Genomic DNA, 13858 nt, shown 5'->3' with positions numbered 1-13858 from the left:
CTATGTCCAGAGGGAAGATGGGATCTGTTCCCTTTAAAACAGGGAAGTTGCTCTCCTTAACTTCAGTTCCATTAATCATGTTATGAAGGAGGCAAAAGAGGGAGTTTGAGTATTTCCACCACAGGTCTCTAGGGCTTTGAAGCACCCTTGTATGAGGGTACCCCAATAATTACGGGGTGTCCAAAATAGGGAATAGGTTCCTTGGGTCCTCAGTCTGATCCGGCAACGCTCTTCTTACGCTTTTATGCCCGGAGTCTTTGTCCAGTCCCTCCTTCTGAAGGTCTTCTTAGTTATGAGATGCTGTGAGTTGAAAATGGAAGCTTCTGCGAGGCATGTGTGTTCCCACTTGTAGCTGGTGTTCTCACCAGTTTTCTTCTCTGTTCTGTCTGCACAGGCGGTTTATGGAGTTTTGCGCGTCATGGAAGGCTTGGAAGCGTTTGATGACATGATGACCCACACCAAGATCCAGCCTTGGTACCGTCGTATGGAGGCAGCCATTGGGCAGTCCAGAGTTGCCACACAGCACTCCAGACGCTAAAAACAACCCTTACATTGACCAGGAAAAAGCAAAGCAGACTTATTTATTTTTTAATTCCAAAGCCAAAAGGGGTGTATGCAATGAGAGTCCACCACCAAAGGGGTCTTGGAAAAAGCAGTGGAACATGACGCATGGACTGTTATTTGTAGAAAGCCTTAAGGGTATCATACTTGCTGAGTGAATTTTGATTGTCAGGCCCTTACAAGGCCCTTCTGCTTTGGGATTTGACTTTGTTTTTCCAAGTGTCTAAAAGAACCTTGTCTGTCTGCAAAGTATTTGCTTGGTCCTGGAGGAGGTGGAAGAAGTAAGTGTTTTGCTAGGGGTTCATTCCGCTTGTGGGAAAGAGTCTGCTAGTTTGCAGGACCCTGAGTCCTTCTTGTTCTTCAGAGTGAATAGATCTGAAGCTACACTCTCGTTGCTGCTTTTGTCTGGGTCCTGTATAGCATGTGGGAGTTCTCCACTACCAGACAGTTGACCCAGAGAGGGGAACACAAACAAATAAAGAACAGTTAGCAAATAGTGTGCAATATTTATCTGAAGCAGGGGCAGGGAGAAGGCTGAAGTTTCTGGAAATGTGCCTTTGGGATAAAATAATGGTTTTCTAGGAAAGAACGAGAACAGAAAAGCGTTTACTCCTGCTACCCATCAAAGGGATCTGTCAGAATTTCCACATGAAAGGCAATTCCTTTTTAAATAAGGTGTGGTTTGTAAAATGTGGTGATGGCACACATCTGTGGTGTTCTGCCACGTAAAAGATTGTCTTATGTGGCATGTTAATGTTGGAGAAGGGTTGTAAAGTGAAGCATCCCCCACACTTAGGAGGAGCACATGCAAGTTCTGTTCAACAGACACGGCACACTTTGCAAAGCCTCGGCAAAGGGTTTCAGTTACTTAGTTCTTTAGAGAGGGAGGGGGAGGAGAGGGGCATACAAGTGACAGCTCAATTTAAAACTGGATTAAGTTTGTAGACTAGAGTTTCTTCAATGCAATTTGGCCTTTATTCTAGTCAGAGGCATACCTAGGTCCCTTGCACCCTTGGCAAGGAGCTGTCTTGGCACCTCCCCCCAGAAAAGAAACCACTTTACTGCAATAGCCACATGAGAAATTCCTATATTTTTATGAGACACAAGTACTCAAAGGATCTGGAAGAAGGGTGAGACAAGGAGGAAAGGTGAAAGGTGCAAGAGTACACACATGTACACCATACACTCCATAGTCTGACGGGTGATTTTTGCACCTGGTGGGGGCTGGTTCCACCAACCCTTAGGGTTGCACCACCATGTGCAGTAGGGCTTACTTTCAAACAAATGCGCACACAAGGTTGTGCTGCTGTTGACACATGCTCTGCTTTGTTCAGCCTGATCCCGAATCATTTTGGGATTGCAACCCTGGATATGTACTCTGGTGTAGCTTTGCTGCAGAATTCAGATATGCAAACTCTGTCTTGTATAAAAGTATCAGTGTCAGTTGGACTACTTGGAAATAAAGGTTTTCTTTTGATGGTAGAGCTTTCAGTGTCCTTATTGATCAGCTTCTATAACATGAAGCTAGCACATCTGGTTACATTTCTAGACCAAAATGTTCCTACTGGGCTGGTTCCTTGGTAAGTGAACAGAGAACTTGCCCCTAAAATGTAACTTGCATTTATTCTTCCAATCCCTTTTTATCTGGTTTAATGCAGGTATCTTCTGGAGTTAATCTTGCATCCTTTCTCATCTCTTCAAAGCATTCTTCCTCCATCCCAGCACTCCAGTCCAAGGCACACAGGCTGTATCTGCACATAACGCTAAGCCAAAAAGTGTGGCTTGTTTGACGGTGCATGCTGCCTGAGCACTCCCACTTTGCTCCTCTTTGCCACCAGTGCCAAAACAAACCACAAACTGGTTGGCTTAGCAGGATATCCACATCAGGGATCATTGTATGTTTCATACTGAAACAAACCACCATCATTAGGCAGCTTGAAGCCATGGTTTGTTGTTGATTTTGCAATCAAAAGTTTGTTAGGGCAAAACAAACTATGTCCCCCGGTTCATGCATTTTTTTTATTTGTCTGTTTGCTTGTTAAATTTATATACAGTGGTACCTCGGGTTACATACGCTTCAGATTACATACGCTTCAGGTTACAGACTCCTGTAACCCAGAAATAGTGCTTCAGGTTAAGAACTTTGCTTCAGGATGAGAACAGAAATCGTGCTCTGGTGGCATGGTGGCAGCAGGAGGCCCCATTAGCTAAAGTGGTGCTTCAGGTTAAGAACACTTTCATGTTAAGAACGGACCTCCAGAACGAATTAAGTTCTTAACCTGAGGTACCGCTGTATTCTAATAATTTGGATGATTGTGTTGCTGAACCTTGTTTGATTGGGTATGATTTTGCTTTTACAGTGGTACCTCGGGTTACATACGCTTCAGGTTACAGATTCCACTAACCCAGAAATAGTACCTCAGGTTAAGAACTTTGCTTCAGGATGAGAACAGAAATTGTGCGGCGGCTGCATGGCAGCAGCGGGAGGCCCCATTAGCTAAAGTGGTGCTTCAGGTTAAGAACAGTTTCAGGTTAAGAAGATCTCAGGGCGGTTCACAGAATAAAATAACAAGATAAAACACAGTAAATAATTAAACCAAAGCAACAAAACAATACCTCCCTTCCCACATATACATTTAAAAGGCTGTAGGCCAAAGGCCTGGTTGAAGAGGAACGTTTTCACCTGGCGCCTAAAAATACACAATGAAGGTGCCAGGCAAACCTTCCTGGAGAGAACATTCCACAAACGGGGAGACACTATAGAAAAGGTCCATTCTCGTGTTGCCACCCTCCAGACCTCACATGGAGGAGACACATGAATAATGGCCTTAGATTATGAACACAGAATCCGGGACGGCTTATATGGGGAAAGGCGGTCCTTAAGGTATTGAGTTGTTAAAGGCTTTATAGGTCAAAACCAACACTTTGAATTGGCTTGGAAGCTGATTGGCAGCTGGTGCAGTTGGACCACGATTGGTGTAATAAGCTCAAACCGTCTTTCCCTGGTGAGCAACTGGGCCGCCAAATTCTGACCAGGTGAAGCTTCCGTAGCATCTTCAGAGACAACCCTATGTATAATGTGTTGCAGTAATCCAACCTAGAGATTACCAGAGCATAGACAGCAGAAGTTAGACTATCCCTGTCCAGATAGGGGCACAGCTGGGCCACCAGCCAAAGCAGATGGAAGGCACTCCGGGCCACTGAGGCCACCTGAGCCTCAAGCGACAGTAATGGATTGAAAAGTACCCACAAATGGTGTACCTACTCTTCAGAGGCAGTGTAACCTCATCAAGAGCAGGCCACCTCCCAGCTATCCAGTTTAGGGAATAGCCTACTAACAGTGTCTCAGTTTTATCTGAATTGTGAATCATCCATTTGTGCCTTTATCTGAATTTGTGCAGTTATCTGAATTTGGCTCTCATCCAGTCAGTTACTGAGGCAAGACACTGAAGAAGAAGAAGAAGAAGAAGAAGAAGAGGAGTTTGGATTTGATATCCCGCTTTATCACTGCTCGAAGGAGTCTCAAAGCGGCTAACATTCTCCTTTCCCTTCCTCCCCCACAACAAACACTCTGTGAGGTGAGTGGGGCTGAGAGACTTCAGAGAAGTGTGACTGGCCCAAGGTCACCCAGCAGCTGCAGGTGGTGGAGCGGGGAAGCGAACCAGGTTCACCAGATTACGAGTCTACCACTCTTAACCACTTCACCACACTGGCTGGTCCAGCACATCCACTGCCTCACCAGCAGATGTAAACAAGAAGTAGAGTTGTGTGCGGAAATATACTCTGAGCTGAGTGTTGATTTCATGCTCTTTCTGATTCATTTCCTCTGGAGCCGGATTGGGTGGCTCCTGCAGACCAATCAAGTTGCTGCCTTCTTGGATCCTACCTGCCTATTGTTCTAAGGTTCAAGCTCAGTACATAACATATGCACTCAGCATATTGCTGATGTACTCCAAAACATTGGATGACCCTACTCAGCAGTTTCATGTAGGTGTTAAATAGCATGGGGTGGGGGATTTAGCCATGAGGAACTCCACATTGAAGGCTCCATGGGGCTGAAAAGCACTCCCCAACCATCACTCTCTGGGAGTGAGCATCCAAGTAGGACTGGAACCACTGTAAAGCAGTGCTACTAACCCCCAACTCAGATAGCCTCTCCAGAAGGATACTATGATCAATAGTATCAAAAGCAGCTGCGGGGTCGAGAATTAACAGTGACCTATTTCCCCGGGTGGCGCTGTGGGTTAAACCACAGAGCCTAGGACTTGCTGATCAGAAGGTCGCGGTTCGAATCCCCATGACGGGGTGAGCTCCCGTTGCTTGGTCTCTGCTCCTGACAACCTAGCAGTTTGAAAGAACGTCAAGTGCAAGTAGATAAATAGGTACCACTCCGGCGGGAAAGTAAACAGCGTTTCTGTGTGCTGCTCTGGTTCGCCAGAAGCGGCTTAGTCATGCTGGCCACATGACCCAGAAGCTGTACGCCGGCTCCCTTGGCCAATAAAGTGAGATGAGCGCCGCAACCCCAGAGTCGGCCACAACTGGACCTAATGATCAGGGGTCCCTTTACCTATTTCCCCTGTGTCTCTCCCCACAGAAATCATCATGCAAGGTTTCTGTGCCAAAGCTGTGTCTAAGCCCCAATTGAAATGGATCTAGAAAATCCTCTAAGTACATCGGGATCTGGCCCCAACCACCTGTTCAAGAACCTTGGTCTAGAAGGGGAGATGAGCAACTGGGGGCAGTGAAGCTGCATGCATACTATGGTTTAATAAACCAGACCTTCTGCTTATCATTATGTATGAACACAATATTTCTTCAGAAGCAAGCTTTGTAGAAATCAATGAGATTGCTTTCTATATAATATACCAGAGTGTGGTGTGTGGGTTTTAACTTTCCGGTTTGTTTGCTTCTGCAATAATTATCTTTTGAGACCAATAACATGAAAGGAAGCAGTGGATTGGGGAGGGGGATGTTGCTGGTTTCTGATGCAGATTTTATATTTTAAAAAATGGTTCCACCCTTCATGGGTGGAGTGGGGGGGGAAGTTGCCTCCCAAATCAAGTAAATAAATAAATAAATGAAAATACTTAACTAACTGATCAATTGCATTGCAGATAAATTAGTCCTGCTCCCAACATAATGCCTCCCCCCCCCCAAAAAAAAAAAATATATTGGCTATGTTAAAATAAAATAAAAAACCAGAAACTTTTCCCCGAAACTTTGTGTGGAATGTAAAAAGTTCTGAAATAAAGTTTATCAGAATTGCAGTTTTGTCCTAGGTGAGAGGCAGAGACATTATTTGCAATAAAGCGATTTTGCTGCTGTTATTGGAGCTGCTTTCTGCTTACTCAGCAACAAAACAGCAACATTAATTTTTAGTATTTGCAGTGATATTTTTCTAGAAAAAGAGGTGCCACAACTCACCATGACTCATGAGAACTCACCTTGTTCTCTTATAATGGCAATGGTGCCTACCTGAGAGGCGTGGAACTGAGTTCCGGTGAGTTCTGGCTGGAAAAAAAAAGCCCTGAGTATTTGCATATGTTCTTTTTATAATCCTTAACAACAACCCTATGAAGTAGGTCATGCTGCAGAAGAGGGGCTGAGGCTGAATCAGACTAGAATATATAGTTGAATAGGAATTTCCTAGCTTAATAGCTCACTTTCTCACTAAGAAGCAATCTCCTACCAAGGAAAATAACATAGAAGGTTTAAGCCCCAAACAGCTCTGTGAGGTGGCTGAGGCCTACAGGTTAGGTCCAATGGCTACAAACCATGATGGCTCTATGCTACCATCAGTATCAGAGATGCTTCTAAACATTTTGTTGTTTAGTTGTTTAGTGGTGTCCGACTCTTTGTGACCCCATGGACCAGAGCACGCCAGGCACTCCTGTCTTAAACATTAGTTAATGGAAATCACTATTGGGGTCAGAGTGCTGTTGCACTCATGTTCTGCTTCTAGGGCAGGACCAGCTGAGGAAATGTTGGCACCTGGGGTGAACCACAAAATGGAGCCCTCTCCTCTAGAGAAAAAGGGTTGAGTGAAGATAGGGAACAAAGTGGGAGGATCAAATTCACCTTTGGTGGCCATCACTGCCTCCTGGGGGAGCAAGTTCAATAGTTTTACTATTTGCTGCATGAAGAAGTGCTTTCTTTTATCTGTCAGAAGTCCTTCAACATTTCACTTCATTGGATGTCTAGTGTCATGTGAGAGGGGCTGCAACGTTTCTTCACAAGAGACTAATGTATTAATCTATTAAAAGAGCCCTGTGTTGTAAACAAAAATTGCCCTTTTCCCTTATGGGGTATCCAAGAGCCCATATTGAGTCCTTACATAGGTTCCCCATTGGTAGGAGAGAATAACAGAGGCCAACCAGAGAATATTGAGAAGCAAAGCAGCTAGTAAGCGTGATCTTTATTGATCTGTTGCAACAGGGTGCTCCCCTCACACGCAGGAGAGAGGAGGAGGAGCCCAGAACAATGGCGCACAAGCCCTTATATAGACTTTTGAAATTGCCACCCTGCAGATCAAGACCACCCCCAGAAACATCATACATACATCACAGAAGGGGTGTAACCTAAGACCACCCCTCAGATACATCATACCTACATCACACAAAAAGGTGGTCTAAACAGAAATTTGAATGTTGTTTTTCTCCTGTCATTGTTTATCTCCTGTCTGGCAGGTTACTTGATTGGATACTCTGCTTACTTGATTGGATTGCCTGGGGAGCCTGACCATTCTTTTGTAGTGATATTTAGTTCCTGGGCCAGGTCACAGGCTCACACCCTATTCAAACACAGACATACCCTTAAGACAGGATTTGTGAAGTAGAATGTGTCCTTTTATTTAAAATGCATCTCTGGGTTATTTGTGGGGCATAGGAATTCGTTCATTGCCCACCCCCCAAAAAAATATAGTCCAGCCCCCCACAAGGTCTGAGGGGAGGTGCACCGGCCCACGGCTGGAAAAGGTTGCGGACCCCTGGTATAGGATCTAGGATCTGGCAGTTTTCCTGCACAGGGTGCCATCAAACTCTGTCTATTTCATCTGGCTTTGGGAGTGCTGTGCTAGGGCTCAGGGGGTGAGATTGGCAATTTTCCTGCTCAGGGTGTTGAGGTGAGGTGATGCAAAATTGAGACAGTCCACTTGGGGGGTGCCAAGGATCACAAAGATGGGAGAGTTGCTGAGTTGCCACAAAATTGAGAAGACCCATAACTGAGATCTACTTGGAGGCAACAAGTTATAGAAGATTGCAAAGTCTGCCCATTTTGGCTGGCTTTGGAAAGCTGTCAGAGCCCTGGCACACAGGTCTCTATTTTATGGAAAATTACAAAGTGATGCTGTCAGAACACTGGCAGAAGCCTAGGAAGTGCTTGGCTAGCTTTGAGAAGGAACAAAGGGTTTTGGGACCCTGCCAGAGCTCTGCAGCCTCTTTCCCAGAGCCAGACAGCAGTGTGAAGTAGAGGTGTGAAGTAGAGGCCTTAGTCAGGTCAATAAACACCATAAACAGGGGTTAGTTTCACTCTCTACCTTTTTCTTGAAGCTGTCTAGCAGTGAAAATCATGTCCACTGTCCCCCTAGAACAGTGATGGCAAAAGTTGACCCTCCAGCTGTTTTGGGACTACAACTCCCATCATCCCTAGCTAACAGGACCAGTGGTCAGGGATGATGGGAATTGTAGTCCCAAAACAGCTGGAGAACCAAGTCCTACAGCCTTTCCCTTCTTCCCAAAGTTGGGTGCCAATAATTGCCTCCCCTAAGTGGAGCCGCCCCCAACTGAACTGTCTGTTTTGTGCCAGCTTGCCTCAACACCCTGTGTCGATTTCCTCTCCGCCTGGTTCAGGGTCCAAGAGTCCTTCTCTCCACTTCCTAGGCATCCCAAAGCCCTTGCACTGCTCTCTCACTGCCATACAAAATGGAGGGGCTTCGGTATCTTTAATAAAATTGTGCCCTATGCAAGGCCAATATTTGATGCCCTTGAATGGATCTTCTTGGTTATGGATCTTCTTGGAGCCCTGTGCGGGAAAATTGCAGATGTCCCGCACTGCGGCAAGCAAGGCGCCTGGCTCCAGGTAGGAGGTTCCAGAACTTTGTCAGGGTCCTAAAGTCCTTCCCTCCTTCCCAAAGCCCGGTGCAAGAACAATATTTGGCGCCCCCAAGTGGATTCTCACAGTTATGGGTCTTCTCAATTTTGTGAACCTCAGCACCACTTCTGGCTTGAGGGAGGCAGTGCCAGGGCTCTGGCAGCATCCCAGAGCCTTTGTGCCATCCTCCCAAGGCCAAACAAAATGGAAGGGCCTTTGTAATCTTCCATAAAATGGCGTCCTGTGGAGGCCAATCTTTGGTGCCCCGGCTTTGGGAAGGTTGTGCCAGGGCTCTGACAGCATCCCAGAGCCCTTGTGCGGTCCTCCCAAGGCCAAACAAAATGGAAGGGCCTTTGTAATCTTCCATAAAATGGCGTCCTGTGGAGGCCAATCTTTGGCGCCCCGGCTTTGGGAAGCTGGTGCTAGGTCTCTGACAGCATCCCAGAGCCCTTGCGCGGTCCTCCCAAGGCCAAACAAAATGGAAGGGCCTTTGGAATCTTCCATAAAATGGCGTCCTGTGGAGGCCAATCTTTGGCGCCCCAGCTTTGGGAAGGTGGTGTCAGGGCTCTGACAGCATCCCAGAGCCCTTGCGCGGTCCTCCCAATGCCAAACAAAATGGAAGGGCCTTTGTAATCTTCCATAAAATGGCGTCCTGTGGAGGCCAATCTTTGGCGCCCCAGCTTTGGGAAGGTGGTGTCAGGGCTCTGACAGCATCCCAGAGCCCTTGCGCGGTCCTCCCAAGGCCAAACAAAATGGAAGGGCCTTTGGAATCTTCCATAAAATGGCGCCTGTGGAGGCCAATATTTGGCGCCCCCAAGTGGATCCTCACAGTTATGGATCTTCTCACTTTTGCAGTACCTCAGACCACTTCCGGCTTTGGGAAGGTGGTGCCCGGGCTCTGGCAGCATCCCAGAGCCCTTACACCGCCCTCCCAAGGCCAAACAAAATGGATGGGCCTTTGTATTTTCCCATAAAATGGCGCCTGTGTGAGGCCAATATTTAGCTCCCCCAAGTGGACGCCTCAATTTTGTGCCACCTTGCCTCAGCACCCCGTAAAGCACCTTGCTCAAGGTCCAAGAGTCCTGCCACTTCCTGGGCATCCAGCTTTGGGAAGGCAATGCCAGGGCTCTGGGGCATCCCTCAGCCCTTGCACCGCCCTACCAATACCAGGCACAATGAAGGCACTTTGGAAATCTTTAATAAAATTGTGCCCTATGTGAAGCCAATATTTGATGCCCCTGAATGGTCATAGATCTTCTCAGAGTCATGTGCAGAAAAACTGCAGATCTCCCACACTGTAGCAAGCAAGGTGCCTGGCATAGGGTAGGAGGCTCCAGGGCTCTGGTAGGGTCCTAAAGCCCTTCTCTCCTTCCCAAAGCCAGGTGTGAGGACAATATTTGCTGCCCCCAAGTGGATCTTCTCAATTTTGCACCACCTAATCTCAGCACCCTGTGCACAGAAACTACCAATCTCCTGAACTGCAGCTAAGCAAGCCCCCTGGCTCTGTGAAGAAGGCTTCAGGGCATTGGCAGGTCCCACAGCCCTTCCATCGTTCTCAAAGGTGGGCAAGCGCTTACCAAGCTTTGGGAAGAAGACCCTGAAATGTATCTTTGCAGAGCAAGGGCAATTTTCCTGCGCAAGGTGCCCAGCCAAGGTAAAGCCAAAAGCAGTGCTGAGCTGCCACAAAATCTAGAAGACCCACATGGAGGCGGTAAGTTATGGAAGATTGTAAAGTCTGTCCACTTTGTCTGTGTTTAGGAGGGATGCTGCCACAGTCCTGCTACTGCCTTCCCAAAGCTGGAAGCCTAGGAAGCCCTTTCCCAGCTTTATGGAGGGAAGGGCTTTGGACTCTATAGGTACTGTACAGTTGAACTACTATGCTTAATTTTGTTTCTTCTAAAGATAGTTTCTGAGAAACGAAGTTGCCCTTCAGCTATAGATTTTTAAGGGCTTCTGTTTTGCTACTTCAGGAGAGCCATCCCCTTATCACACTTCAACGACAAGACATCCGCTAAGGAGTAACCCTACCATAGGCGCCTCAACTGCTGCAGCCAAGCTGGTGCCAAACCTATTGCTCTGCTTTCCTTTGGACCACATCAGCGAGGCCCAGAGGAGGGTCTTGTAAGCCCAGGACATCCATGCACACTGTCAGACCTGCGCCCCAGAGAGGTCACTTTGGTGCTGCAAATGCAGCATAAACATCATAAATGGTGGGTCTTGTACATATCCCTTTGCCTCAGCCTTATCAGCCACCTGCTAGCTAGAGTTACAAGGACAGAAGCAGTGGGAGGGGGTGTGCATGCATTTCACTCTGCTATTCTGCTCCAAGTGTATTGCGTCTCCTAAGGACGGACGGAAGGCTTTGGGACCCTGCCTCTGAGCTTCCTTCCCAGAGCCAGGCGCCTTGCTTAGCCGCAGTGCGGGATTTGGAGCACTGGAAGAGTGAGTTAAAGTAAATCAAAATAAGATTTAAAAATTAAAATAAAACAGACACATGAAAAACATTTTAAAAGGCAGAGGAAAACAACAATAACAAAACAACAAAAATGCAATTAAGGTCACAGAACTATATAGCATATATGTAAATTGTTTAAATTTATCAAGATTCAGGTAGGTAGCCGTGTTGGTCTGATGCAGCTGGGGTGGAAATAAAAATTGTCCAGAAGCACCTTAGAGACCAACTACCGTAAGTTTGCTCTGGCTATAAGCTTTGTGCATGCACATTAAACCTTATACCCAGACCAAACTTAGTTGGTTTCTAAGGTGCTACTGGATAATTTTTAAATATTTTTTTATTTGTTTCCCTCAAGTATATGTTTGTTCATAGCTTACTATGGTTTTGGCAAATATAATTAAATTTGTCCATGCATTATCTTCGTCTGGGTTGCAAGAGTTGTCATCACATCTATCCACAGAGGTCATATTTTTGTCCTTCCAACGTATTAATATAAATCGTTTGGCAGATGTAAGGGAACAGAGAATCTATTTACATTGACCAATTTCAAGCCTCATATATTAGGTATATAGTTTAAGATTATGTTATCTTCTGAAATTTAAAATTTATTCCCCAGAATAGTATTTATGCATTCCAATAGTCCCGCTCCCAATTTGCAAACACCTAACACTGTATAAACATAGGTTTCAAACAAGCATTTTATTGCATCTCCAATGTTTATGCACTCGTAATGTAATCCAATAAACTTGAAATAAAATCTTTTGTTGTATGAAACTCAAGTTTATAATCTAATGATCTTAGACATGGAGGCTAAAACATTATCCCATTGTTTAACTAAGATGGGGCTTGCTAAGTCTTTCTTTCTTTCATTTCTCAAAGTCTGTGCGTCAAATTGATCAATAGACACTAAATATATACTAAAAGTAGTATCTGGTTTTTTAATCTCAAGCATTCAAATAACCTTACGCGATTGCAGCTTTGCACAGGTGGGGCAGCGGCAGCAGAATAAATAAATGGAGAGTGGGTCTTCTCTGCTCCCATTTATCATTTATTTATTTACTTCCCACTGCCCTGTCCACATAAAGCTGTGATCCCATAAGTAAAATATGAATAAGATGATAAGATGTGAGTTACCTGTAGTGGCACTATTGGGACAGGACTTGCAGGGGTTTAAAGTACAGGGTTCAATTGGGACAGCTCTGTCAGTAAAGCATGGGACTCTTAATCTGAGGGTTGTGCCCCACTTTGGGCAAAAGATTCCAGCATTGAAGGGGGTTGGACTATCAGCGGTTCTCAACCTGTGGGTCCCCAGATGTTGTTGGACTACAACTCCCATCATCCTTGAGCTCTGGCCTTGCTAGCTAGGGGTGATGGGAGTTGTAGTTCACCAACATCTGGGGACCCACAGGTTGAGAAAGGCTGGACTAGATCAACGTTCCCCAAACTAGGGTCCCCACCTGTTTTCGGACTACAACTCCCATCATCCCTACCTAGCAGGACCTGTGGTCAGGGATGGTGGGAACTGTAGTCCAAAAAACGCTGGAGACCCAAGTTTGGGGAACCCTGGACTAGATGATCCACATGGTCCCTTCCAACTCTATGATTCTATGATGGATGGTGACCCATCTACATGTGCTCCAAAGCACATGCCCTCTTCTTCATTTACTATTCTCTTTGGAGAACTGGCCCAGAAAAGGAGCTAAGCCCGCACATGAGGCAACTTGCCACAGAGGCAAGAGCATTCACATCACATATGATTCTGCAGACCTCTGTTTGAATCTTTACTCAGCCATGAAGTACTGTGGGTCAGCGTATGACCACCTCTCCCAAACCAGGCGTATCTCACAAGGATGTTCCGTGGATTAAAAATACTGCAAGCGCTGCCCTGGCGGCAGGGGCAGAGAGATTTAAATACAGATGCAGAATACAGGGAAGTTAACAGAAACTATATAAGAAATACACAAGGGCACAAGGAGAAGGGGACAGAGGACGAGATGGTTGGACGGTGTTCTCTAAGCTACCAGCATGAGTCTGACCAAACTGCGGGAGGTAGTGGAAGACAGGGGTGCCTGGCATGCTCTGGTCCAGGGGGTCACAAAGAGGCGGACACGACTAAACGACTAAACAACAACAACATATAAGAAATACAGTGGTACCTTGGGTTACATATGCTTCAGGTTACATACGCTTCAGGTTACAGACTCCGCTACCCCAGAAATAGTACCTGTGCGGTATAAGATAATCAACAGATAAAGCACAGCAAGACTAATTGGAAGTCATTTTTAATTTATTGTTTACAATCGTTCACATCATTGGGAGTACAAAGGATGTTAGTTATAAGAATTGTGTTGGTTTATATACTGCTACTGTCTGTCAATTTATAGTTTGTTTATTTGATTGTATGTTTGTCTATTGGTTTTTTGCTTTCCTGGCATAAATGCATCTATGTATTTTAAAACAATAAAGATATGCACATTGTAAACAAAATAATATACATACAGTGGTACCTCGGGTTAAGAACTTAATTCGTTCCGGAGGTCCGTTCTTAACCTGAAACTGTTCTTAACCTGAAACACCACTTTAGCTAATGGGGCCTCCCGCTGCCGCCGCGCGATTTCTGTTCTCATCCTGAGGTAAAGTTCTTAACCCGAGGTACTATTTCTGGGTTAGCAGAGTCTGTAACCTGAAGCGTCTGTAACCCGAGGTACCACTGTACGTACGTACATACATACATTCAGAAGAGGATGCCCATGC

General features: G+C 45.8%; 1 protein-coding gene and 1 long non-coding RNA gene across 3 annotated transcripts in view; one reads left to right on the top strand and one right to left on the bottom strand.

The window, feature by feature from the left end:
- The window catches only part of PTGES2 (prostaglandin E synthase 2), a 17969-nt gene extending 15926 nt beyond the window's left edge, over positions 1-2043 (top strand). For both annotated transcript variants that reach the window (XM_083423147.1, XM_083423146.1), the window contains exon 7: positions 395-2043. In XM_083423147.1, coding sequence (XP_083279273.1) covers positions 395-538 — 144 coding nt within the window. In that variant the 3' untranslated portion in view covers positions 539-2043. The remainder of the gene's footprint in view (positions 1-394) is intronic.
- The window catches only part of LOC310669349, a 21971-nt gene that overhangs the window by 4126 nt on the left and 3987 nt on the right, over positions 1-13858 (bottom strand). The window lies entirely within an intron of this gene.

Source organism: Podarcis tiliguerta (assembly GCF_965153285.1).
Source record: "Podarcis tiliguerta genome assembly, chromosome: Z".
Lineage (NCBI taxonomy): Eukaryota > Metazoa > Chordata > Lepidosauria > Squamata > Lacertidae > Podarcis > Podarcis tiliguerta.
The sequence above is the reverse complement of the archived record's forward strand: the minus strand, read 5'-3'. Positions and strand labels throughout refer to the sequence as shown.